This window comes from Balaenoptera musculus, chromosome 7 (genome assembly GCF_009873245.2).
Source record: "Balaenoptera musculus isolate JJ_BM4_2016_0621 chromosome 7, mBalMus1.pri.v3, whole genome shotgun sequence".
NCBI lineage: Eukaryota > Metazoa > Chordata > Mammalia > Artiodactyla > Balaenopteridae > Balaenoptera > Balaenoptera musculus.
In genome coordinates, this window is record NC_045791.1 from 103,597,605 (window position 1) to 103,624,896 (window position 27,292).

A 27,292-nucleotide genomic window follows, 5' to 3' on the forward strand; every position below is an offset into this window, starting at 1 on the left:
ACAATGTTGGTGGTGTTGTTACCAATTGCAATGGAAAATACAGGAGGAGATTCCCAGGGGAGGCTTATGATTCCCAGGGGAGGAACAGACAGACAGATGGACAGGTGGATGGATAGACAAATGGATGGACAGATGGATGGATAAGTTTTAAGAAAGATAGGAGGAAAACCAGGAGAGGAAGGTGTCACTGAAAACAATGGAAAAGAGAACATCAAAAAGGGAGTTGTCAAAAATGTCACCGAACTCTGCCTAGAAGCCAGGTGAGCTGGCCCAAGCTAGCCCGCTAGAAGACAAGAGACCTCATGAATCAAAGCAAGCCAGCCCAGTGAGCCCACCCAAGACCAGACAGCCACCAAGCAATCTGGCCTGTGACCGGCTGAAATACAGCCCAAATTGCCAACCCACAACAATCATGAGCTAAATAAATGATTGTTGTTTTAACCACAAAGTTTTGAGGTGGTTTGTTATGCAGCAAAAGCTAAATGATACAATGTAATAGGAGACACAGCATTACATCTAAATAGTAATGTGGGCCAGAAGGAAACTTTTGTTTTGCTTTGCTTTATGTAAAAGACTTGAAAGAGGAATTGATTATGTACTAGAAGAAACTTTAACTAAAGAAGGAATCAATAAATCCTTGTTGAATATCTAAAAGGTTCACTGCTGTTGAATCAGGAATCCTGCATTTTATTACTATTAAAATTTCCCTTTTCTTACCATTTCAAGAAAATAGAAAAACAAGATGAGATGCAAATAATATTTATATTTTCAGAGAATCCTAATATACCTCAGTATATACTGAAGAGAGAAGACACCTTTGACATATTATCCAGTCTAAAAATATATAATGTAATATAAAATGCCATTCTGTTATAAAGGATGATGACAAAGCAAAAATGAATTCAAGGTGTATCTCAATACACTTTATGGAGATGCATGTGATATAGGGTGATTATGGGATAATTTTCCTAGCTCACAAGACTATTAATGAACATTAAAAAAGGGATTCACAGATTAAATGCTCAGCCAATTTTCAAAATACTATTTGTTATGGACTAAATGTTTGTGTCCCCTCAAAATTAATATGTTGAAGTCCTACCCCAAAATGTGATGGCATTAGGAGGTGGGGTTTTGGGGGGTAATTAGGATTAGATGAGGGTGGAACCCCCATGATGGAATTAGTGACCTTGTAAGAAGAAGACACACCAGAGCTTCCTCTTTCTGCCACTAAGGACACAGCAAGAAGGCAGCCATCTGCAAGCGAGGAAGAGAGCCCTCACTAGAACCTGACCATGCTGGCATCCTTATCTCAGACTTCCCAGCCTCCATAACTGTGACAAATAAATGTCTGTTGTTCAAGCCACCCAGTCAGTAGTACTTTGTTATGGAAGTTTGAGCTGACCAAGACACTGTTGCTTTGATCAGCAAATTCTCTATTTCCTTCTACCACCTAAGCAATTGTTACCCTCTTACTCATATAACATTGTTTTCTAAGTGACTCACATCTTCTTCAGCCACCTCTTAAATGACCTTCCTAAGAGAGAAAAGAACAAACTTTCATAACCCAAAGAATTGAGAGCCAGGAAACCAAAGCTTGAATCTTCTTACTAGTGTATGACCTTGAGCAAGGTACTTAATCATTTTGTGCTTTAATTTCCTTACCTAAAATATGGGGATGATCCCTGATGTGTAGGATCAAATAAAACTGTATGTGGAACTCAATAAATGTTGGATTCTCCTTCCTTTGAACAGTGCTTCTGGGGAAATTCCAAGTTGCCTGTGTCCAGAGTTTGTGGTTAGGGAAACTGGAAGGAAGCTGGCCTGTCAGCCAATCTCTGGAACACAATCAATTTCACATTTGCATGAATCCTTCATGGTGGAGTCCTGAGTACATCTAAGAGCGAGTGTCCTGGAATCAGAGGTGCTCACATACCTTTCTCTAAACACACACACAGTTACTGGGCCATCCGGTGAGGCTGATGCGTGGAGGTGGGGTCCTAGAGCAAACAGCTGAGGGAGGAGGGGACGAGCAGAAGCATCCGTGACAGCCTTTCTGTACAGGCTCAAAAGGACAGTCTGTTGAAACTGTGTTTATTAATGGCTAACACCTGTACATACCAGGCACTGTTCCAAGAGTTTCCACTATATTAACTCATTTAGTCCTGGCATCAGTTCTATGAGCTAAGTACTATCATTTCCTTTTCAGATGGAGAAACAGACACAGAGACAGATCAAGCAACTTGACCAAGGTTACACAGCTAGTAAATGGCAGAAATAGGATTTGAACCCAGGCAGTCTGACTCCCAAATCCAAGCTCCAGACCGTTACTCTTTGCTGTAATACTTGATGTCCGGGCTGTAGTAAACTTAGCAAAATACCAGGATACAAAGTCAATATACAAAAAATAAATTATATTTCTACTCTCTAGTAATAAGTGACCATAAACTTTAAAAAATTTAAACAGCACTTACCATATTATTAAAAAGCATAAAATACTTAGGAATAAATTTAACAATAGCTATGTAAGTCCTCTACACTGAAAACTACAAAACACTGCTTAGAGAAATTAAAAACACCCAATAAATGAAGAGCTATACCATATTCATGAATTAGAAGGCTCAATATTATTAAGATGCAAATTGATTCACTGCAATACCGATCAAAATCTCAGCTGGCTTTTTTTTATACAAATTAACAAGGTGACTCTATAATTTATATCAACATGCAAGGGACCTAGAATACCCAAAACAATATAGGAAAAAAAATAGGACAAATTTGGAGAATTTACACTAGCTGACTTCAAAATTTAGTATAAAGCTATAGTAATCAAATCATGATTACTGGGGTGTCTACTGTTTGCAATTCAATAAATCAAATTCTGATTGATAAACCATATCAGCACAATCAAGTAACTAGCTCTTGTATGTCTTAGCTTCCTCATTTGTTAAGAATGGAGATAACGGAATAGCTGTATATATCAAGTAGTTATAGTTGTGCTAGCAGAGAGAAAGAGAGGAATCGTGGTGCTAACAGTAATAGTAAATGTTGAATTCTTATTATATACCAGACACTACGTGAAGCAATTGGTATCTCTCTTTTATTTATCACAACCACTGAATCAATTGGGGTCTACTATTATCCACTTTTACAGAAGAAGGCTTAGAGACTTTATATTAGGGAACTAGTCCCCCAGGGACACTCAGTAAGTGGGAAAAGCAATTTCAAAGTAAGATCTATCTGAAACCACATCTGTGCTCTTAAGCCCCACGTTAGGCTTCCTTGCATAAGAGTTTGCATAAAAGCACTTGAAAAGTTGAAGGTGCTATGCTAGCATAAGAAATTAGGGCCAGAATAGAGCCATTGGTGTCCTGAATTCTTAAATTTAAGGCAGCTTTAGAAAACGGAAATTACTTAGCAGTGATGAATTTTGAACTCAATGCATCTGAAATGTCCTGAACCTGACTAGTTCTCAGTATTTCCAATATCACATGGAAGATATTTTTAAAATACAAGGATAAAACTTGAATCCTAAGGAGTAAACGTATCGCATACCACCTTACTTACCAATTCCTTATAAAATCAAAAGTCATCTTTAAAATCATCCAAATATAAAAAAAAAAATCATCCAAATATCAAATTTAGAGCCATGATGCCAACCAATGCAAGCATGACCTTCCAATGTGTTGCTCAAGGCCAGATGTTGGCTAGTTTATGGTTCTTGCTACAGTGCACGTTACAGGGGCATTAACGTGTAATTTTTTGAAATTTTGAAAACTAGCTTGTAAACATGATATTGATCACAGAAAGCTTGAATATTGAGTGAATGTAGTTTCAAAAATTAAACTGCAGCCCAGATAAGAAACGTTGTATATTCAATATCTAGATATATAAATATAAGCACCTTTGGAAGTGATCCCAAACTCAGATATAGTGGTATATGAATCTGATTTCTCTGTATAAAAATAGGGAAGTTGATGACCCAAGGCTACGGCAAAGACTGGTATAAAATGCAGCTCTGCACTGAATTTTCAGGGTGCAGGGCAGTTCTGAGAGTGCTGGTAGAAAGATGTTTTACACCACACGGTAGAAATGGCCTTGGATCATCTATAGCTGAGATTCAGCCAGAACATATTTCATCTTTCCAAGAAACATTCTAAAAATGAACCAAGATTCTCATTCACTCTATTTTCTCCTCTGCCTCTCCCTCCATCCTCTCTCTCTCAACACATACACACAGACACACATTACATATAAACAGCTTTAAACTCCATCTCCAATAGTAGGAACTTTTCTGCATTTTCTTGTTCCTGAATAATGTTACAAGTCTAAAAGCAATTATTTTAGATAGCCTTTGGTAAAGTTTCTCTTTTTATTAGCATAACTCTTTAAGAACTTTGGTCCGTCTTTCAATAATCTCTTAAGGTAAATATTTCTGAAAATTCCTCTTGCAGAATATGCAAACCAAATTAGTTATGGTAGCAAAGGCAAGAGGGGTGGAAAACAAAATTTAACATTCTTGGGATCAGCTATGTTCCTGGGTACATTCAAACTCCAAAACATGAAGAACTCTATATAGGAGAACACGTGAAATACAGCTTTGTGGAATATTGTAATATAAGTAATACAAATAATAATAGTAATGTCTCTGAGCTAAAGGATTAGTAAGTTACTGGATGCTAATGGACTAGTATATCTGGATTTACAATCCTACTTGAAGAAGAGAAAATGAAAAACTATTTGATAACATTAACCAAAAGGTGCAGAGAGAATGATGAAGATGGCGATATTTCTTGTTTGGAATAGTTTATTTTAAACCATACGAACCTCACATGATGGACATCAGGAAATGTTGGAAGGAAAACACAGTAGCTCCAGAGAAAACCTCTATTTCAAACACAAGGAAGCAACTTCAAAGAGACTTAAAACAACCCATTGCAACAAGAAGAAAGTTTAGAAAAGGATGAAAGATTTAAGGATTAAAATGGAAAATAAAACAGAACTGCAAAAGAAATCTAAGCAATGAGGGGCTAATGAAAAAACTATGATTTAGCTAGTTGACTGTTGCTTCGAATTTTGTATTTGAGCCAATATTTATATGAATATGCCTGCTCAACATTTATTATGTAAAGAAAAAATCAACACCCTTGAAATATACATGCTATGGAAATCAGATATTTAAGACCAAAAGAAAACATTTCCAGAAGATTTTAAATTACAAGACAATAAAGTCACTCTATGTAGAAAGCTATTGAGATGTCAGAAGTTTCTGCAATATTAATACGGGATATATGGAATAAAGCATTCCTTCCATGAACCTGAACATTTTGTTCCATCTGCACTGCCAAAGTTACAATTATTTCTCTCCTCGCCTATCATAATAGTTTCCTGTGATGAGATTCCCTGTTCTATCTTACCCCTATGACAAATTCTCCAAATAGCAATGAGCATAATTTACTTAAAATGTAAATATTATCAAGACTTCCAATTGCTCTTAGAATAAAATTTGACCTCCCTCCCATGAGCATCAAGTCCTGCGGGCTAGGACTCAGCTGACCACTCTGGCCCCTCTCTGTCTAGGAGCCAGCCCACTGGCCTCCATTCGGTTCCCCAAAAGACAAGCTACTCCCCATGCAGAGCCTTGCAACATGGCCTGGACATTGCTGCTCTTACCTGCTTTACAACTGGCTCCTCTTGCTTCTCGGCTTCGATGTTAAGACAGACAGGACTTCTCTGATCACCCCATTCTAGGCATCCTTTTCTTATTCTGTATCACAGTGTCCTGCTCACTACCTTCACAGCACTTCCCTGAATTTGCAGTGACATAGTTGTGGATGTCCTATCGTCTGTCTCCCAGCCCACATGACCACGGACTTCCTGGAGGAGGAGCCATGCTGGTTCCTCTCAACCTCGAGCCCCAGCACCCAGCATAGCGGCCACTCTGTAAATATTTATGCAATAGACGGACAAATGAATGGATGAGTGACAGAGGACACACTCTAACAGATTTATTACACACTAGGGTAATGAGTAAGACGGGATTGATAAATACGTTTTAGGTTTGGGGAGTTACAATGAGGAAATATGAAAAAGATGATTGGTCAATTGTTGTTTTAATGACAGAGGTATAAATGAATAATCACTGAATCAAGATGAAGGTAGACAATGTAGTTCATCTAAGGGGCTTGATGAGCTGCAAAGGGAAGCAAAGATAAAGAAGAGCTTTGACTCTCAAAAAACTTATTCTCTAACTGAAGAGCCCAGAAGGGCACATTTCGGATGATGAAGGAACAACTTGAGGCCTTTTTTTTTCTTTCTGCAAACATTTTACTGAACGATTCCAGTGGGGTGTGAGGTTGGAGGGACCGGCCCAGGCTGTCAACATGAGATCAGTGTGTGCAGCGCAGGCTCTAGAGTGGCAGTGATTCTAAAGAAAGATGGCTTATTACCGGGGTGGGGCAGGCCAGGAAAACCTCATGGGAGAGTTGGGTTTTGTGCTGGGCTTCAAAGAAAAGCCCAAGATTTGGCTGGGCAGAGAAGGATGAGGAATGATATTAGAATCAGAGACGAGGTTTTGGCTGACGTTTATGGAAAACTTAATTGGAACCACATTTGTTCTGGTTCTAAGAAAGCAGACAGTTATGTAAGATAAAGAGGAAAGGGGGGAATATCTAGGAAAAGCAATTACAAAAACATCAGACGTAAAAGGCCCAAGGCGATTACATATAAAAGGTGACTTTTAATTTTTAAGAAAAGCCATTTGAGAGAGTAAAAACCACTTGAAGGACTTTCTCTTTAGGAGAACAGAAAGACAAATTTAGATCTAAGACAGGAAAATGAAAAATAACTAGGAAATAGTCAGAGGAATGTTAAATCAACTTTTCCCCAGTTCAGCCTAAATAGAGAGAAGGCGGAAGAGATGAAAATTATTTAAAGTAGATGAATTATATGAGCAAAAATAATTGGCTATTAACAATGGAAATTTAGAGGTTTAGTCAGAAGGTTCTGCGATTTCCTTTGGGCATTCATTTATCTAACCTGTACTAATTGAGACCAACCGTGTACCAGGCACTGCTCAAGACCTTATATTCTGGTGAGAAAAACAAATAGAAAGATAAGTAAATAGATATCATTAGTTAGTGCTACATGCTACTGAAGCAGGTAAGGGGCAGACAATAATGGGGGTCATCTTAAATAGTGTAGTTAGGGAGACCTAAATGACCAGAGGGCATGAGGCATATTCAAGCCGGGAGGAAGGGTTCCAGCAGGTGCAAATGCCCAAGGAGCAAGTTGTGTCCAGAGGTGAATGGCGCCCCTTGCAGGACAATTCTCAAGTAATTGGTGTGTTTTAAGAATAAAAAGCCACCAGCAAAGAGTAGCAAGAAATGATGCTGGAGAGGCAACCAGGGACGTGTGGGCCCTGGACCACATTTTTCATGGCAGATCACCAAGGTTTGAGAGACAGGGAGTGAAAACATGGGCTTTCCATTTGAGAAGGATCACTTTGACTACTGTGTGGAGAATAGACTGCAGGAGACAAGAATGAATCAGAAAGAGAAGCCAGGAAGCTTCCAAGGAGTCCAGACAGAACTGGAACCTGGAAGAACCCAAGAGGCTGGGAATCTTGGGCAAATGATGTAACCATTCTCTCTGACATGAAAAACAGGAAAATTTCCCTGTAAGAGAGTCAGAGGATTGCCTTCCACACATAAGAAGGACCTTGATGTCTCAACTCACGGAAATTCTAAGTCTGGAGAAAAATAAAATAAAATAAAAAGATAGGAACTAAGAAATGGGACGTGCAAGGGAGACACAGGTCCTGAATACCTACCATATACTACCCAGCAAGTCCATGAGACAGGCATTATGTTTTACGTAGTATGAAACTGAGACCCAGAAGGGTTAAGTAACTTGACCAAAGCCATCTGGTAATTGACGGAAGTGAAATTCAACACAAGTCTGTCCCTCTCCAAGGACTTAACGAATTTTTAGCCTCAGTTTCTTCATCTGCTTTTTTTAAAAATAACACTCATTTTCATGAATTTTAAATGGGCTGAGGTGTAGAAACGTCTGGTTTCCACTTCCACACAAAGAAGATCAAAGGGGTGCGAGGCCCTGTTGCTACGTTTGCCAATGTCGAGGCCGTACCAGGCATAGGGCCATTATCCCCTTTCTTGTGGATGTCAAGGCTTCTGTTGGCAAAGAAGGCTTTACAGAAACTTTCTTGGGCTGCTCTGAGTAATTAATCCCTGAGGGAACTCTGTAACTTTGCTCTTCAAGCAAGTGGCTCTCAACCCTGGCTGCACTGAAACCACCTGGAGAGTTTTTAAAAATTCAGTGCCTGGTTCCCACCTCTGGAGCTACTAACTTAATCGGCCTGAGCTGTGGCCTGCCTTCAGGATTTTTTAAGGAGGATCCACCTTTCCTTTACACAGTTTTTTTCTCTGCTGGTAGCCACAGTGTTTCTTTCTATCTGGTCCTGAGGAGGGAAATGCATACACTATTACGAAGTTTCATAACTATCTTTTTCTCCCAACCAAGACAGATTTAATCTTTGCATGTGGTATGATAGCACTCTACTGCTACAGTATTTATTTACTACTTTTAACCCCCCAAATTCCATTATCATTTGACAACTGTGCACCAGTTTTCCTCTTTTCTTAAACCAACACGCCTCTTTCCTCAGTCCTTATGCTTCGGATGAAATGGACCCCAAATGCCAGCTCCAAGGGTGACCTTGTGTCTAAAGCCTGGCTAGCCAAAGTATTCCATACCATGGCCGCATTGGTTCAGGGGTGGGCAAATGTCTCAATTCAAAACGATCCAAGTCAGCCTCACGGCTTTTGATTTATTGGGAGAAGACAAACTCTGCTCCAGCCATTCTGACAGTGGATCCAACACAGGAAAGGAGAGATAAGATTGTTGGAGAGATAAAAACTCAGGCTTGATGATATTGAGCCCCTGGATCAAGCCATGCTTGAGTTCATCCTGCATATTTGTTACATGAGCCAATGCCCTCTTTTTTTTTCACTAGCCTATTTGAATTGGATTGTTTGTTACTTTAAAATCAAGATTTTTAATGGATACAGAGATGCTCTAAAAATTATCTTGTATGGAAAACAAAAGGCTATCACCTAACCTAGCCAATCCTCCTAATAAACATATAATAATAATTAAAAAACATAAATGTATGATAAGAGTAAGGGGAATGAAAGACAGACACAGAGGAACAGCTGTGGTCTGAGGAAATGGGGTAGAACAAGAAAAGCTTTCACAAGCGTATTTAGGAGTTAGATATAATTGGATTCTTTTAGAATTCTCAAAGACTGCAAATAAAAGATAAGCATTGTTCGGGTGTTTTCTAATTGATTGGTATTTCTTCAACTGAAGTCTCATCTCTGCACCTGGAACACAAGGTTTCCGGGTTTGTAAAAGTTAAATACAACTTTGTAAGCCCTTTAAACAAGTAGTTCTAGTTCTAGTTCTAGAAGCTTGTCCCACAGAACTAGATGAACAAATGCATAAAAAAACACGTGTATGAAATGTTCTCTGCGGCAGATAAAAAATAGCAAAAAGCAAAAAATCAAAAATGAATAAATGTCCCTTTGGCAGACTCTATTTCCTCAGTGATTCTTAGAAGCTGACGTTCCTCATTCTGTCCTGGCCCCTCTTCTCTTCCCCTCCATGTTCTTTCCTGGGGGGTCTCACACATGCCTGTGGCTGAAGTTAAGACCTATAAGTAGAAACCCCCTGAACTGACCTTTCCAGCCCAGTTCTCTCCCCCATGCTCAGGTTCATTGTTCATTTGACAACTTCACAATTCCCTCTGACTCCTCCATGGGCTTCTCGTGCTCATGTCTTAGCCTCCGCTCTCAAAGCTGCTCGCTACCCAAGAGCGCCCCCATGAGGAAGGTGCCTGCACCTTCTGAAAGCTGGCTTGCTCTGCCTGGCCCCACTCCTCCTCCTCTTACAGCCGATCTGTCCATGTCCCTCTGTCTCCATGGTACCACTCTAATTCATTCCACCATGCAGTTCACCTAAATTACCAGAGATTCCTAACAGGTTTCTCGGATTCTCGAACTCCTCTGGTCCCTTCTTCTCACTTCAGCCACAGTAATCCCTCCCAAATGTTAAAGTTCTGCCCTTCCCGGGCTAAGACTATGCCTGAAGTTACTCTCAGGTGACGCCCAATCAGTTTATCATGGTGTTGAAAGGCCCACCTGAGCTGGTTCCTACGATGTCTCCAGCCTTTATCGTCCTTCCATCACATTCTGTGTCACAGCTCTGCAGAACTTCTTTTTGTTCCTCAGATATGCCACCCTCCCTCTCCCCTGCCTCATGCTGTTGATTCTCTCTTCCCGGGAGGATCTTTCCTCTGCCCTTCCCGGGAGGATCTTTCCTCTGCCCTTCCCGGGAGGATCTTTCGTCTGCCCTTCCCGGGAGGATCTTTCGTCTACCCTTCCCGGGAGGATCTTTCGTCTGCCCTTCCCGGGAGGATCTTTCGTCTGCCCTTCCCGGGAGGATCTTTCGTCTGCCCTTCCCGGGAGGATCTTTCGTCTGCCCTTCCCGGGAGGATCTTTCCTCTGCCCTTCCCGGGAGGATCTTTCGTCTGCCCTTCCCGGGAGGATCTTTCGTCTGCCCTTCCCGGGAGGATCTTTCGTCTGCCCTTCCCGGGAGGATCTTTCCTCTGCCCTTCCCGGGAGGATCTTTCCTCTGCCCTTCCCGGGAGGATCTTTCCTCTGCCCTTCCCGGGAGGATCTTTCGTCTGCCCTTCCCGGGAGGATCTTTCGTCTGCCCTTCCCGGGAGGATCTTTCCTCTGCCCTTCCCGGGAGGATCTTTCCTCTGCCCTTCCTGGGAGGATCTTTCCTCTGCCCGCAGCCCTCACTGATTCATCTTGCTGCTGCTTCTCCTTCGGGTCTTGGTTGAAACATCAGCATCCTTGGAACACTTCCTGACTTTCCTCCCAGGCCCCAGTCTCAGTGAGGCACCCCTCTTCTCAACCACCCAATCACCCCAACACAGCTCCATCAGAGCCTTGGTCGTATCTTCCTACCCGCTATTCCATAAGCACCAAGAGCTAAAGCCCTACCTGTCTTATTCACTCCCGGATCCCTTGTGATCGGCTGCCACAAGACAGGTAATCAATAAATGGCATGTGAATGATTAAGTCTTTTAAGTACATAATGCCACATTCGTATGATGGAATAAAACACAGCCATTAATCACCACCTTTTAGAAAAATAATTAACAATACAAGATTATTTGAAACACAGTGTTCACTTTTAGAAACTCATTACAAAAGAGAATGCACAGTGAGATCCAATTTCAGTTTTCTAAAACGTGCGTTAAAAAGATTTCAAAGATGTTCACCTAAAATTTAAAATGATCTCTTTTAAGGATAGAATTGTAGGGGGTTTTTTCCTTTGAGCTTATCTGAGCATAGATTCCTTTGATAATCAAGAAAAAATGAGAAAAATTACGTAAAAATGTTATATAAAGTCCTGGGCTGTAACAGAAAAGAGAGTCATAGTCGAACGCCGTGACAATGACCAGTGGTGAGTAGATCGTCCCATGGGAAGGCCCTGGATCATAGTGACCAGAAGTATTGCTAAGTGTAGAACAGTCAGGAGGTGAAAATGAGGAAGGGACTCTAAAAATGGCAAATTCTTCATAGAAATTACAATAAAATATACTTGGGTCAATTTAAAAGAACATTCAGGTTGCGTCCATGACCTGGCTATTGTAATTAGTGCTGAGATGAACGCTGGGGTGCGTGTGTCTCTTTGACTTATGGTTTTCTCTGGGTATATGCCCAGTAGTGGGATTGGTGGGTCGTATGGTAATTCTAGTTTTAGTTTTTTAAGGAACCTCCATACTGTTCTCCATAGTGGCTGAACTTAAATGTCCATTGACAGATGAATGGATAAAGATGTGGGGGTGTGTGTGTGTGTATGTGTGTGTGTGTGTATATATATATATATATATATATATATATATATATATATATATATATATATATACACACACAATGGAATATTACTCAGTCATAAAAAGGAATGAAACTGGGTCATTTGTAGAGACCTGGATGGACCTAGAAAGTGTCATACAGAGTGCAGTAAGTCAGAAAGAGAAAAACAAGTATCGTATATTAATGCATATATGTGGAATCTAGGAAAATGGTACAGATGAACCGGTTTGCAAGGCAGAAATAGAGACACAGATGTAGAGAACAAACGTATGGACACCACGGGGGGGAAGCGGGGGGCAGGGGGAAGAATTGGGAGATTGAGATTGACATATATACACTAATATGTATAAAATAGATAATTAATAAGAACCTGCTGTCTAGCACAGGGAACTCTGCTGTACAGCAGAAACTAACACAACATTGTAAAACAACTGCACCCCAACAAAAATAAGAATAAAAAAATAGAAGAAGAACAGTGGGAAAATACCTGCAGAAAAGGGTTATATTAAGAAGGAGAAGCCTAAGTATCTATCTTCAGCTGCCTTTTCTCAATATAATATTAGGTCACATGAAATGAGAATTAGATTGGAAAAACAGAGTCGAAGAAAAGTTTACTGAATCAAAAATAGAATATGATAAAGTCATAAACAAGCATCCTTTTACTTTCCCAGCTTTATTTGTTCAATTTCTCTCAGGCCTCGGCCTCTCTGTCAGTCCCACTTTAATATGCTGTAGGAGTCGGAGCCTAGATCTGAATAGTTCAGAATCAGACCCTGGACTGTATCGTGTGGTACTTTGGTCCAAGTAAGACAAAAATTTCACTCTAGCCTTCTCCGATTGTTATGGTGTAGAGTTGGGGAATGTATAAGGAGATAAAATCTGCAGCAAGAAAAAATAAAAATTCCATTTATTTCTTGGGTATTTGTATTTCTATTGCAAAGCATCTTTGTTGCTTTTAAGAACAGTTATATGGACATTCTGCTTCTGATATGGAAAAGTAAGCTTTGAACAAACAGACTGTCCCACAAATAACTCTGAACTCCAGACCAAAAAACCCTACACCTACTTCATGACTCTGAAAGTGAACAAAAGCAGGCAAGTTTTGAAGAGGAGTCCAAATACGGAAGCAGCAGCCAGCATGGGCTGAGTTCCATGTCTGGGAAGCTCACCCTGCAGGCATTCTCAGCTGGGACTATGGCCCAGGGAGACCAAGACACTAGCATCAAACCTGCTCTTTCTGTCCAAAGGAACCCTGGGAAGGAGCCCAGGACAGTCACCCCGTGAGGAGTGAGGAGGTCCTGGGGAAGAAGAGAACCAGAGAAGGGGACCCCCAAAGTCTTTATCTGAACTCTTCCCGTGTCTCTGGGTGACCCCTAAACCATACACGAATGGGGCACTGAAAGGATGAGATCCAAACCCTCGCCTCACCGCTGCTATTACTAAGTTTGCAATGAACCTAACCAGTAAGGGTCACCTGGTTACAGCAGTGAACACTGGTTAATCCATCTTGGCTACAGTTTCCTCCCACATAAAATGATACTGCTGTAACTGTTTCCAGCTATTTACTTATTCATGCATTCAACATGGCTCACAGGAAGTCTAGAGTCTTGAGGAAGTCTTGGGGAAGTCTAGAGTCCCATGAGAAAAAGCAGACATGCACCCAAATAGCTCTCACACAAGGTAGAACTTGAACAGAGAAGGAGCTTGGTGCAGCAGAGAAAACACGGACCCCAGAACCAGACAAAGCTGGGCTTGTACCTTGGGTCCACCAAGACCTAGAGCCTCGGGATCTGCCTTGTACAACAGTTGTGGGGATTAAATAGTGGCATTCGTATTAATCACTCACTCTCTGCTAGGCACTTTCTGTGCACTGTATACTCACTTAGTTCTTATAACAACTCATTGGGTAGATATTAATACCACTCACCCTCTAGAAATGCAGAAAATAAGGTATAGAGAATTTCAGTTTACTTGCCCAAGGTCACCAAGTGCTAAGTGATCAAACAGATTCAAACTCAAGCAGCAAGTCTGCTCGAGCCCCAGCTGTTAACTGCTATGTTTTGTTGAATAATAACTTCAAGTGCCAAACACAGTGCTTAACACAGAGTAGGCACTCAACAAGTGGCCAATATCATCACAACTGTTATGATTACTGCTGCTGCTGTGTGATTACAGTGATTAGCTACAAGAGAGAAAGAGGTGAAGTTCAAGGCGTTTACCTGAAATAATGCTAAATAATCTTTATGTGCATGTCTAGACACACACCTTAAGAAATCAGAATTTGTGGTGACCTGTTTAGGTATAGCCTACCTCTTTTTAAAAAGAAAAGCACCAAGCTATCATTATTTATTTCTTCATTCACTCATCACACTGTAACTTCCAACCGCCATCTGCCAGCACTAAACCAAGCATCAGAACGGTTCCCAGAGGGGAAGCATAGATAAAAGTGAGGAACAGGACCCATCACTCACTCAAATGAGTGCTGGTCCCCACTGCTAATGGGAGAAGCAGACAAACAAAATTCCTTGCAGTGTTTTGAAACAATCTCAGAGAAACTGTGCTATATGGAAAAAAGAAAAGAAAAAGAACAAAAAGGAAATATGAACTTAGCCATAAATCAAAAATTAATCAGCATGCACCAAACACAGAAATACAATTTTACTCACACTTAATAAGTCTTAATACCCTGCTTTGTTTCCAAAAGATGAAACTATATACCACTTGGAACTCCAAGGATCTCAGCTGTCACGATTCCTAAATGAAGTGGTGATTTAGAGATAATGCCAAATTTTAAAAGAATAAGAACAGTATTTTATTTGGGGCTCTTATGAGGACATGTTGCACATTTCTTAAATAAATACATGCAGTTTTATATGATCCTAAGAGAGTACTTTCACCAAATCCTACATACCAGGATACTGGGGAAAACAACCAAATACCAGAACTGTATAACTCCTAAACCCTTATTGGGTAACATGCCAGTTTCTGAACAATACACATTATCTCAGAGATAATTTTTATGACATGTGTGGCTATTGCCTATAAATCCCTTTAAGATGAAAGGTATTACCCTGACATTTGAGTTGGACAAAAGAACTTATATGGCTAGATTACTCAAGGCTATAAAATGTAGATAAACAAAAATAGTTTGGATAAACCCTTGGAGCATGTTGCAATGGGATTTAACCTAGAGGGCATTCAGGCCAACATTAAGTTTTAGACTCAGGCCTTCCTTAGGATTATGAAACTTTTCTCTATAAACATTGCTTGAAACAACAAGATGGATTTATTGATTTAGCAAGGGATTAGGAGTAGGGACACTTAAAGGTAATAGTGAACCCTTTTACAACAAGGAAGCATGGCTGGAAGAGATAAAAAAGACATGATCCACCCAAGGTGATAGGACTCTATTCATCACCACCATCATCGTCATCATTATCATCATCATCACCATCATCACCATCATCACCATCATCATCATCATCACACCTAACATTTGTTCAACACTTACTATTTGCCAAGCACAGTGCTAAGGGTTTTTAGGGTTTTTTCTATTCTTCATATCAACTGATAAAGGGTATGCTACTATCGTTCTCCTTTTCTAAATGAGGAAAATGAGCCTCAGGGAAGCAAAAACCTGTAAAAGAAGTGGGTCCAGACTTCAAACCCAAGCAGTGTGACCCGAAAAACCCACATTCATAACCACTCCACTCTCCCACTCGTCATCAAGCCCAGACTCACGTCTCCTGAGCTCCAGGCCACAGAAGGACACCAGCTGTCCACACTTGGCAACAGAGTTTCCAAGTTACAAGATCTGCATGTCTGTACAGATGGCCAACACGCACATGAAACGATGTTCAACATCTCTAATTATTAGAGAAATGCAAATCAAAACTACAATGAGGTACCATCTCACACCAGTCAGAATGGCCATCATTAAAAAGTCTACAAATAACAATTCTGGAAAGGGTGCGGAGAAAAGGGAACCCTCCTACGCTGTTGGTGGGAATGCAAACTAGTGCAGCCACTATGGAAAACAGTATGGAGGTTCCTCAAAAAATTAAAAATAGAGCTACCATATGATTCAGCAATCCCACTCCAGGGCATATATCCAGACAAAGCTATAATTCGAAAAGATACATGCACCCCTATGTTCACTGCAGCACTATTTAGTAGCCAAGACATGGAAACAACCTAAATGTCCATTGACAGATGAATGGGTAAACAAGATGTGGTACATATATACAATGGAATACTGCTCAGCCATAAAAAAAGAATGAAACAATGCCATTTGCGGCAACATGGATGGACTTAGAGATTATCATACTAAGTGAAGTAAGTCAGAAAGAGAAAGACAAATAACATATGATATCACTTACGTGTGGAATCTAAAATATGATACAAATGAACTTATCTGCAAAACAGAAACAGACTCACAGACATAGAGAACAGACTTGTGGTTGCCAAGGGGGAGGGGGGTGGGGAAGGGATGGATTGAGAGTTTGTGATTAGCAGATGCAAACTAGTATATATAGAATGGATAAACAACAAGGTCCTACTGTGTAACATAGGGAACTATATTCGATATCCTGTTATAAACCATAATGGAAAAGAATATGAAAAAGAATGTATGTGTGTATATATATATATATATATACGTACATATACATATATGTGTGTATATATATATGAATAACTGAATCACTTTACTGTACAGCAGAAATTAACACATTGTAAATCAACTATACTTCATTAAAATTAAAAAAAATTTTTTTTAAAATCTGCATGTCTGACAGTGGATCCAACGTTGCATTCTAAGAGTGAGAGGACTAAATGTGAGTCCTCTACCCGGTTGCAATACTTGCCGTCATAATTGTAATGCAACAGCAGTTCATCCAAATTTTATTTATCTGTAATCCTAGCCAAGGGTGTCACACCGGAAAACGTCTTTACATTCATATTTTTAAGATACACTGGATCAAATGATATTTCCTCAAAATACTCATGAAGCCCCCTATGCTCACTTTGTCTCTGATTACCATACGCCTTCTCTAATAGGTGGATGCCAGGAAGGTCATTAGATTCTATGAGATGTGCCAGCACGGTGCAAATGGTCACACAGGCAGGGCCGACAAATGTGCTTTACTGCTGAATGTTTTTATCACCACTGTTTTCTTTTTATTCTTTGTTCTAATTCTCAAAGGAAAAAATTTTTAAATGAGATGCTGAAGCAAAGACGATGGCTAGACAGTAATACACAGATTTTACTTATTTGTATATTCAAAAATACTCATATATTTAAATATACATATTTAAATACCAATAAGCAGTGATGGTAAGTATTTATAATTAGCCCTCCTCAGAGTAAAAATGTATTTAGTTCAAAATTTAAGGACCTCAAAGTTCTAAACCAAACATAAAGACAATATCAATGTAAAGAATATATACAGAGGCAATAAAACCAGCTCCCAATTATTTACCTTTGTTGTTTTCAATAAGTTAAAAATAAGAAAACACTCATGACAAGTTTACTTTTGTTTCTTAACAACCCCACTCTAACCAGAATCTGAAACTGCACTTTTCAAATATGGACCTCGCTAAAATTAAGTAGAAATTCAAAGAAAAGACAGGGCTCGTTGATGAAGGATAAAAATTTAAGTATAGAAGAGCGAATACCTTCCAGAAGGAGAACTCATGTGATAATTACTGTACAAGCTGTCTCTCAGGCCTCCCCGACCTTGAACTTTTGGAGAGAGGTTAAAAAGAGATGGGTTCCCAGGAAAAAATTTAACCTCTAAGGACTCAGCCCAGATCAGATGGAAAAGGATCCTTGAAGGAAATAGGATGAAGATGAAAAGGACAGAAAAGAGCAAGGATGTGAATGAGCAGTGTTGAAAGCACTATCCAGAGGGAAAACCAGTTTTAATAGCTTTCTGGACTGGGAGAGATCATTGTAAAAGGATTTCACTGCACTTACAAAAAAAAAAAAAAAAAGGAAGAAAATAATTTTTCTAGCTTTTTCCAGACTTAAGATTTTTAAGCAGTGACATTTAGAAGTTTTAAAACCCAACAAACTGAATTTATTTTACTCATGACTATGGTTACAAAGACCATCTTTTAAAATAAACAAAATAAAATTTACTTTAAAGAATATATTCAGAGATGGTATAGGCCAAGGGTTAAGAATGTTACTGCTAAGTTACCTGGGTTTCAATTTCTAGCTACGTGATCTCAGGCAAGTTATTCACCCTCTCATGCCTCAGTTTCTCAATCTGTTCAATGGAAATAATAATATAATTTGCTTCATAGTATTGTAACCTTCTAATGAGTTACTAAGCATAGTGTGAGTGACTTCTAAGTGTTGACTTTTAAAATAAATTAATATACAAATATTTATTAACCTCCTACTAACATAAAATATGGAACTAAAAGCTCCATGATAGGATAATGAGAGTTAGTAAGAGAGAGATGAATAAAATACATTTCCCACCCTCAAAGAATATCACAGGGAAACAGGGCAGACAGAATCAACACAAACATGCAAAGGAGCAAGTGAAAATGGGGCAGAGAGCAAATAATATTAGGAAATAATTACTTATTTTCTTTGGTGTGGTATTGTAGATATCAAGGAGAATGTTCTTATTCTGACTTATTCTGTTCTTCAACTGATTTATTTTGGGATGAAATGTGATGATGCCTATAATTTACTTTCAAATTACTTTGCAAAAAAACAAACTATATATGTAAATACAAAGCAAACATGCCAAAATGTTAATCACTGCGGGGGGCGGGGGGGAAGAAAAAGAAAGAAAAGGAGGCAGGCAAGGGTCAAGTGCTGGCTCTGAACTTTAGAACACTCTGTGGACTTGAAACGCTTTCAAACTTGTTTTCACAGCGTGGCTGATATGAGAAAACTCTTGGAGACGCAGGCTTTTTTTAAGTGCAAGGGGCTCTATAAATATTAGTTTCTACAAAAACCACCCTAAGAACAGGTCAGTGGGAGGGCCTGCTTTTAAAATGCTGGCTACTGAGAGGCTTCAAAACACCGCAATGAATCCTTCCGCATTATAACTGAAGCCACTTTCCCTGGTCAGTCTTCAGTGAAGGTAAACCTCCGGATGAAAGTCTTCATATGAAGACTTGCTGGGAAATTCATCTCCATCATTTCAATTCTAGATCATCACATTTTCTCTAGGCTTTATCAAGACAGCATGGAGGAACTGATAGGCTATTGGATAAAGGAGAAGGTCTCTAGACAACCCTATGGATGGCCAGGTTTAAATTACTATCTATAGACCAAGGTCTCTGTGTATAGACTTGGCCCAGACATCCCCGCTCACTTCCAGACTCACAGCAACTGCCCAGCTGCCATCTCCACTTGAATGTCACACTCAACGTGTCCAAAATAGAACACTTTTCCTCCATGTTTCTTTTTCTCCATGAATGGCACAACCAACTGTAAAGTAAGAGAAGCCGCAGACTTGCCCCCTCACTCTCCCTCCATATCCCATCCATCTCCAGGCCCCTCCATTTGCCCTGCCAAGTTCTCCCAAATCCATCAGCTTCTCTCCTTTCCAAATTCTACCTTCCCTTCCTAGCAGTCAACATCGATTTCCCAGATTCCTACAACAGTCCCCCAAACTTTTCTGCTTACTCCCCGTCTTGTCTCTCTCCAACCCACATTCCACACTGCTCCACAAGAAAAATTTCAAATTCCTGTTTACATTTCTCAGTGGTTTAACAGTAATCATTATTAGGAAAACAGTCATGATAAGCTGCCTAATACTTACTGAGCACTTACCCAGGCACTGTGCTAAGCGTCTTCTCATTCCACCCTCAGGGGCCCTAGGAAGTGGGCGTTATCATGGTCCCAATTTTACAGATTAAAAAACTGAGACACAGAGAAGTATGAAATCGCTGGCCCAGGGACAGAGCTGGTGAGCAAGAGGCAAAACGGGCTTCAAACCTAAGCCTCTGCCCTCCCGTCTGGGTTGAATATGACGTGCCCCAACACCACGCACAAAGCCCTGTGACGCCCTGAGGACTCAGCCGTCGTCACCCACTTTCTTCCCCTTTTCCCTTTGCTCCTCAACTTCCCCAGCTTCCTCCTTCTCCTCATTCAGGGTCTCTACACGTGGGCACCTCTCCCGGGTCCCCAAAGCTAAGCAGATCCTTGTGCGTCTTCAAGGCACCGATTCCTGCTTGTTAACTATGGACTTATCTGTGTCTGCACCATGGGAGGGGCCCTTTCAGCTTTGCCAACCCTAGGGTCCAGCACCCAGCTCAGTGCCTGGCATGTAGGATGTGCTTGGCAAATCTTTATCAACTAGAAAACGGAGCATGAGTGAGCACAAAATTCCTGGGCTCCGGTTCAAGGGTCATCCTTTACTACTAGTGTAACTTTGTGCAAGTCACTACCTCTCAGATCCTCTGGGCTGGCCTCTGAACTTCCTGGCAGCAATCAGAAGTATGATAATAAAGCACTTTGGAGTTTTCAAAGACCTCTCCCCAAAATCCCATTCGACCCCAAAATGTCCCTGTGAGGGAAGCAGGGTCCTCAGCACACATGTTCACGAGAAAAGGGAAAGGAGGATCGGATGGGGTTGGGGGATTAATGGTTTGTCAGCAGTCAATCAGCCGCTGACCCTGAAGCCCACCCTTGACTCTAAGCACAGCCTACAACCAGAGTTAGACGGCAAACGACTAACCCAGGGCGTGGCAAAGCTGTAAGAAACTTCCCAGCGCTCTGTACATTGGGTGACAATCGGTGCCGCTGACTCAGTCATCCACCTGCCAACGTTTCCAGTTTTCCCATTTGCTTAAGACACTCAAGTGAAGAGTGGAGATGGTCCAGCACATATAGCTCCATCATCATGGTAACCACATCCATCACAAGCACACACAGCTTGGGGATAACCAAAAGAGCCACAGCCACTCGTTCCTGCCCCTGCCCAGGGGAGCAGAAGCCAGGACACAGAATTCAATTCCTTAGCCACTGTTCAGTGTTCAAAATATGAAAGGGTATGAGGCACCTGAGCCCTCGGGTTACCCAGGAGGTCGGTGGCCTTTTATCAACACCCATCCATACCACTGCCCCACTCCAGCCTCTCAGCCAGGGGCAGTTCAGGTTATTCTGAGTACAGAGCTGCTTCCTTATACACGCAGACGCTACATTTAATCTCTTCAAAGGATGTCAGTCTACTCTATGTAGTTGTCAAGGTCACTTCTGTGGATCACGAGCTCACATGCTCCTGATTATTTTAGGGGGGGAAAAAAACACCTCTAATATCATGTTATTCTTACAACATTAAAGGTTTAAAGCAATCCCTTCCATAACACCCCTCCAAGCAGAAATGGGAACAAAACTTCCTCCAAGTACAAAATCATTCCTTGAACACCAGTTCCATAGCTGGGATTATCTGCCTGCTTCTTCAAGGTGAAACTGAAAACAGTACAACTATTTTTTTATTAAAAGTAGCTCTAAAGATGTGGCTTTCCAGGGGACTAGAAGTCTCCAAGATGTTATAAAGTTGATTTAAAGACAAAAACAGGTGAACTTAATGTTGAAATTTTTTTAACGTAAACCAAATGCATAGTTTAAAAAATAGGAATCTTAACAAGTGAAATTTGCCATTAGAAAGAAATTCCATTTTATTATAGTTATTCATTTTCAATGTATAAATGAAAATTGCAGAAATTTTGAGATTATGTCTAATATTCAGACATAATTTCCAAGCTATTCTAGCACAGAGCTTAAAAGGAAAGGACCATCTTATATCTTGTTTTATGAATGGAACAAAACAGGAAGTTCTCTTGAGTAGAGATTTTTCAGAAAATTGAAGTACAAGGTCATCAAATTAATGTATGATTTAAAATGGAAAACGTAAGTTATTCCTGGGGTAATAATATTTACCTTCTGGACACTGGCAGGTGAATCCACTGAGATCAGAAATGCAGGTTGCTCCATTTCTGCATGGGTCTAGGATACAATAGTCAATCTTGGATTGGCAAAGCTCTCCAGTATAACCTGAACAAAACAAGACAGACATTTATAAAATACTTTGTCCCAAAACTCTGATGAACCATCCCATGAATTGATGGAGTCAACTGGTACCCATCCAACCAAGGCAGCAGCATTAAGCTAGTCTCCCAGGCAATCCTTGATCTAATTTGGTTTTACAACAAGAAACAATCAGAGCCGTTTAGAATCATAGTTCAAAAGTCATTTGCTTTGCAAAAATATTTATTGCAGGACTTCCCTGGTGGCGCAGTGGTTAAGAATCCACCTGCCAATGCAGGGGACATGGATTTGAGCCCTGGTCCGGGAAGATCCCACATGCCGCGGAGCAACTAAGCCTGTGCGCCACAACTACTGAGCTTGCGCTCTAGAGTCCACGAGCCACAACTACAGAAGCCTGTGCACCTAGAGCCCATGCTCCGCAACAAGAGAAGCCACCGCAATGAGAAGCCCATGCACCACAACGAAGAGTAGCCCCCGCTCGCCACAACTAGAGAAAGCCCGCGCAGCAACGAAGATCCAACCCAGCCAAAAAAAAAAAAAAAAAAAATCTTTATGCAAAGAGACTTTTTTCAACGTTAGCTCCGAATTTTATTTTGAAATATTAGTCAGAACCTTCAGAAACTGAGCCTGAAGACCACTGTCCTTTCCTTCTGACCTAAGGAAAAACAGGCTCTATAACGTCTTGCTTGACCACTGAGATGACGGCCACTTTCCCAAGGTCATCCCAGTACCTATTAAAAAGAACCACTAGGAAAATTGCCAGGTAAGTATTAAAATTTTTTAACTTTTTATATTTTACAGCTAGAAGACCCTTGGTGTTCAATTCATGCCCTATCCCTTCATTTTAAAGACAAAAAGGTTGAGACACATATAATATTAAGCACATGACTATATGCATCTTAATTCTAATTTGAAGCACAAACCCAACCCAGTAAATTTTCTCGGTGAAGCAAGCCTCCAGTGGTGATTTTTTTGGGTAATAACATAACCACATATGTGTGATGAGAAAATATAAGGACTTGTATCTATTGGAATAGCCATGCAGCTGAGAAGCCTTAAATAAATTCCAAATACTTTGTTAACTTTGAAAACAAAGCCCCTCCAAAAGGCAAGTTTAAAAAATAACATGCAATTATGTTTTTTAGTTTAAAGTGGAAAATGATTATGAAAGGAAATTTGGAAAATACAAGATTTAAAATAGAAAGAGAAAAAAGTTACCCTTAGTTATGTTATTTGAGTGACAGACTTATTAATACTTTGGAGATAATTCCTATCAGAAATGTTTATGCACAGATATTTCCTACAAAATTATAATCATACTCTAACATTTTGTGCTTTCCAGGATGTACATAAAGTACATTAAAAACTTGTATTTCTGAATTATTTGTTTTGAAAGACTGTCATTAGCACTTGTATTTGCAAAAATAAATCAATGTTAGGAGAGAGATGATTGGCCTGAGCTTCAATGACCTGCCAAACTAGTCTAAGTTACAGACTGTGATCATGGAGGCCATTGTTTGCAATCCTACTCTTCCTTACGGGCTTTAAAACAGTCTAGGGGACTGTAGCTAACTCATGGGTATGAGAAGAGTAAGATAATCATGTAAACTAAAAATCCAAACACCAGGACAAAAATCTACTCCAAAATTCAGAACAGAATATCTTAATATAACAATTTTATGTTAATATATTTTCAAATAAAATGTCTAAATTCAGAATTATTCACATTTTGTCCATTTAATTTGATCTAGTCTCCTCATACTTCCATATCATCCCTGTGGGTACCTTAAAGAAAATTTCTTGTCACCTATAAAGACTTCATTATGCATCCCTAACTAAAAGAGATTTATTTTGAAAAGATCACTTTTTATGGCCTCCTTAATGAATGTCTGGTCCCATTTACAAATTTAGTTAAACACTCTATATTTATTAATATCAACAATTTCTTTTTAAGAACCACATTGTCTGATAATACACAAATCTTCCCATGCCTTTAATTTGTTCTTATCTAATAGATCTAAATTGTTGTGTTTTTTTTTTTGGCCGCTCTGTGCGGATTGCAGGATCTTCATTCCCTGACCAGGGATTGGATCCGGGCCCCCTGCAGTGGAAGTGCAAAGTCCTAACCACTAGACAGCCAGGGAATTCCCTAACAGATCTAATATTAAATTAAAACTATAAGCAAGGTGAATCTTCAGTGCTGTTAAATGCTCCAGTATCATACTCAAGTTTAGTAAGATTTCAATCCAAGAGTATAATCCACGTTTGTGATGTGGGGATGTTAGGGACTGTCATAATGGTTAGGGGGTCACACCGGCATTCCATGCTGGAGATGCTGATGCCCTGCACTGCCTAAAATGGTCCAGAATAACACAGTTTTCTCAATCAAATGCCAACAGTCCCCTCCAGTGAAGAACACTGCTCAAGGATCAGTCACTATACCATTGCTTTCTGTTCCGAAGCTTTAAAAACATTATATATTTGGGGTTTTTTTCATGTGACTTTTTTTTTTTTAACACCTTTAATGGAGTATAATTGCTTTACGTTGTTGTGTTAGTTTCTGCTGTATAACAACATGAATCAGCTATACATATACATATATCCCCATATCCCCTCCCTCTTGCCTCTCCCTCCCACCCTCCCTATCCCACCCCTCTAGGTGGTCACAAAGCACCAAGCTGATCTCCCTGTGCTATGTGGCTGCTTCCCACTATCTATTTTACATTTGGTAGTGTATATATGTCAATTCTACTCTCTCACTTCGTCCCAGCTTACCCTTCCCCCTTCCTGTGTCCTCAAGTCCATTCTCTACATCTGCATCTTTATTCCTGACCCGCCCCTAGATTCATCAGAACCATTTTTTTTTAGATTCCATATATATGTGTTAGCATATGGTATTTGTTTTTCTCTTTCTGACTTACTTCACTCTGTATGACAGACTCTAGGCCCATCCACCTCATTACAAATAACTCAATTTCATTTCTTTTCATGGCTGAGTAATATTCCATTGTATATGTGTACCACATCTTCTTTATCCATTCATCTGTCGATGGACACTTAGGTTGCTTCCATATCCTGGCTATTGTAAATAGAGCTGCAATGAACACTGTGGTCCATGACTCTTTTTTAATTATGGTTTTCTCAGGGTATATGCCCAGTAGTGGGATTGCTGTGTCATATGGTAGTTCTATTTTTAGTTTTTTAAGGAACCTCCATGCTGTTCTCCATAGTGGCTGTATCAATTTACATTCCCACCACCAGTGCAGGAGGGTTCCCTTTTCTCCACACCCTCTCCAGCATTTATTGTCTGTAGACTTTTTGGTGATGGCCATTCTGACTGGTGTGAGGTGATACCTCACTATAGTTATGATTTGCATTTCTCTAATGATTAGTGATATTGAGCATCCTTTCATGTGTTCGCTGGCAATCTGTGTATCTTCTTTGGAGAAATGTCTATTTAAGTCTTCTGCCCATTTTTGGATTGGGTTGTTTTTGTTTTTTTGATATTGAGCTGCATGATCTGCTTGTATATTTTGGAGATTAATCCTTTGTCAGTTGCTTCATTTGCGAATATTTTCTCCCATTCTGAGGGTTGCCTTTTCATCTTGTTTATGGTTTCCTTTGCTGTGCAAAAGCTTTTAAGTTTCGTTAGGTTCCATTTGTTTATTTTAGTTTTTATTTCCATTTCTCTAAGAGGTGGGTCAAAAAGGATCTTGCTGTGATTTATGTCATAGAGTGTTCTGCCTGTGTTTTCCTCTATGAGTTTTATAGTGTCTGGTCTTACCTTTAGGTCTTTAATCCATTTTAGTTTATTCTTGTGCATGGTGTTAGGGAGTGTTCCAATTTCATTCTTTTACATGTAGCTGTCCAGTTTTCCCAGCACCACTTATTGAAGAGACTGTCTTTTCTCCATTGTATATCCTTGCCTCCATTATCCAAGATAAGGTGACCATAGGTGTGTGGGTTTATCTCTGGGCTTTCTATCCTGTTCCATTGATCTATATTTCTGTTTTTGTCCCAGTACCATACTGTGTTGATTACTGTAGCTTTGTAATATAGTCTGAAATCAGGGAGCCTGATTCCTCCAGCTCCATTTTTCTTTCTCAAGATTGTAAAAGCATTATATTAAAGATTTTTAAAATATGGAAAACATGGAACTATAAAGAAAAAGGCCCTCTGTAATTAGCTGGACTGCAAAGTATACCCATACTGGCATGTCTATGAGTTCAGTATAACTGGAGATGAAAAACAGCAGTGGAGGAGTGTGGGAGGGATGAGAGAGAGGCAGAGAGGCGGGGCTGGGGTTATGGGATGTTGGGGATTACCCAGCATCCTTAGCTGCAGGTGGCCAGTTGGTCAGCTGTGGGCAACAACCAGCCTATGGATCTGCTGAGCCATAGTTCAGGACCTGATGCTTGTCCACATGGGGCCAGGTATTACTACTGGCCTCAAGCGAGTGGCTAGTTGGAAGTGCCCGGAGTACCACCACTGACTGCATTGCTCTCACTGACCAACTGCGGCCAGCTCTTGGAGAGAAGAGATAGACGGCAAGGAACCATGAGCACCCTGCATCTGACTCAAAGGGCCCTTAAACACCAGTGAGCCATTTCTTAGACCCTCAGAGAGCAGAGACTTACCTGCAGTTGTCAGACAAATCATTGACATTGAGCTATATGTGATACTCTCAGCTGGACACCTAAGCCTTATAGATCTCCCTTCCTGTGTCTTTTGTTTTTTAATTTGATGTCATAACCACAGAGTCAAAACTAAATGAGGGATTGGTAGGACTTTAAATGAACAAAGACCATTAAAGCTTTGCCTTTAATAGAAGGAAAGAAGGGTTCTTTCTTCCACCCTGCAGAAAGCTAGTCCCTTTCTGGTGAATGAAGTAACTATGCCAATCGTGAATAACGTCGCTTTATCCTACCAAAGCAGTGATAGGCACCCAGAGGACCTGGTAGAAGATGGTCAAGCCAGACTGTGATGGCTTCAACAAAGTGGGTGGGAGAGGTAGTAAGTGGTGACCATTGGTGTGTGTCACGGAGGATTTGTTCCAGCACACACACGAATGTATGTATTTCAGGCATTTCAGGCCTTGAAGATCTACACTGTAAGTTCCCAAGGTGAAGGCTGACAAAATACAGAAAAAGGCCTGTGTAAAGATACAGAAGGATGCAGAAAAGATGTGACTGTCATTCACACTTCTCTAAAAATGCACAGCAGTGACAAGCTTCCTTCATTCTGGTTCCCAAATGATAGAAGTCTATATCTAACTACAGAGGCCAATATCAGCGCCATTCCTGTC

General features: G+C 40.2%; 1 protein-coding gene across 1 annotated transcript in view; it reads right to left on the minus strand.

Moving 5' to 3' along the window:
* The window catches only part of DNER (delta/notch like EGF repeat containing), a 333,091-nt gene that overhangs the window by 78,106 nt on the left and 227,693 nt on the right, over nucleotides 1–27,292 (minus strand). Inside the window, exon 7 of the mRNA XM_036858573.1 lies at nucleotides 21,880–21,993. Coding sequence (XP_036714468.1) covers nucleotides 21,880–21,993 — 114 coding nt within the window. The remainder of the gene's footprint in view (nucleotides 1–21,879; nucleotides 21,994–27,292) is intronic.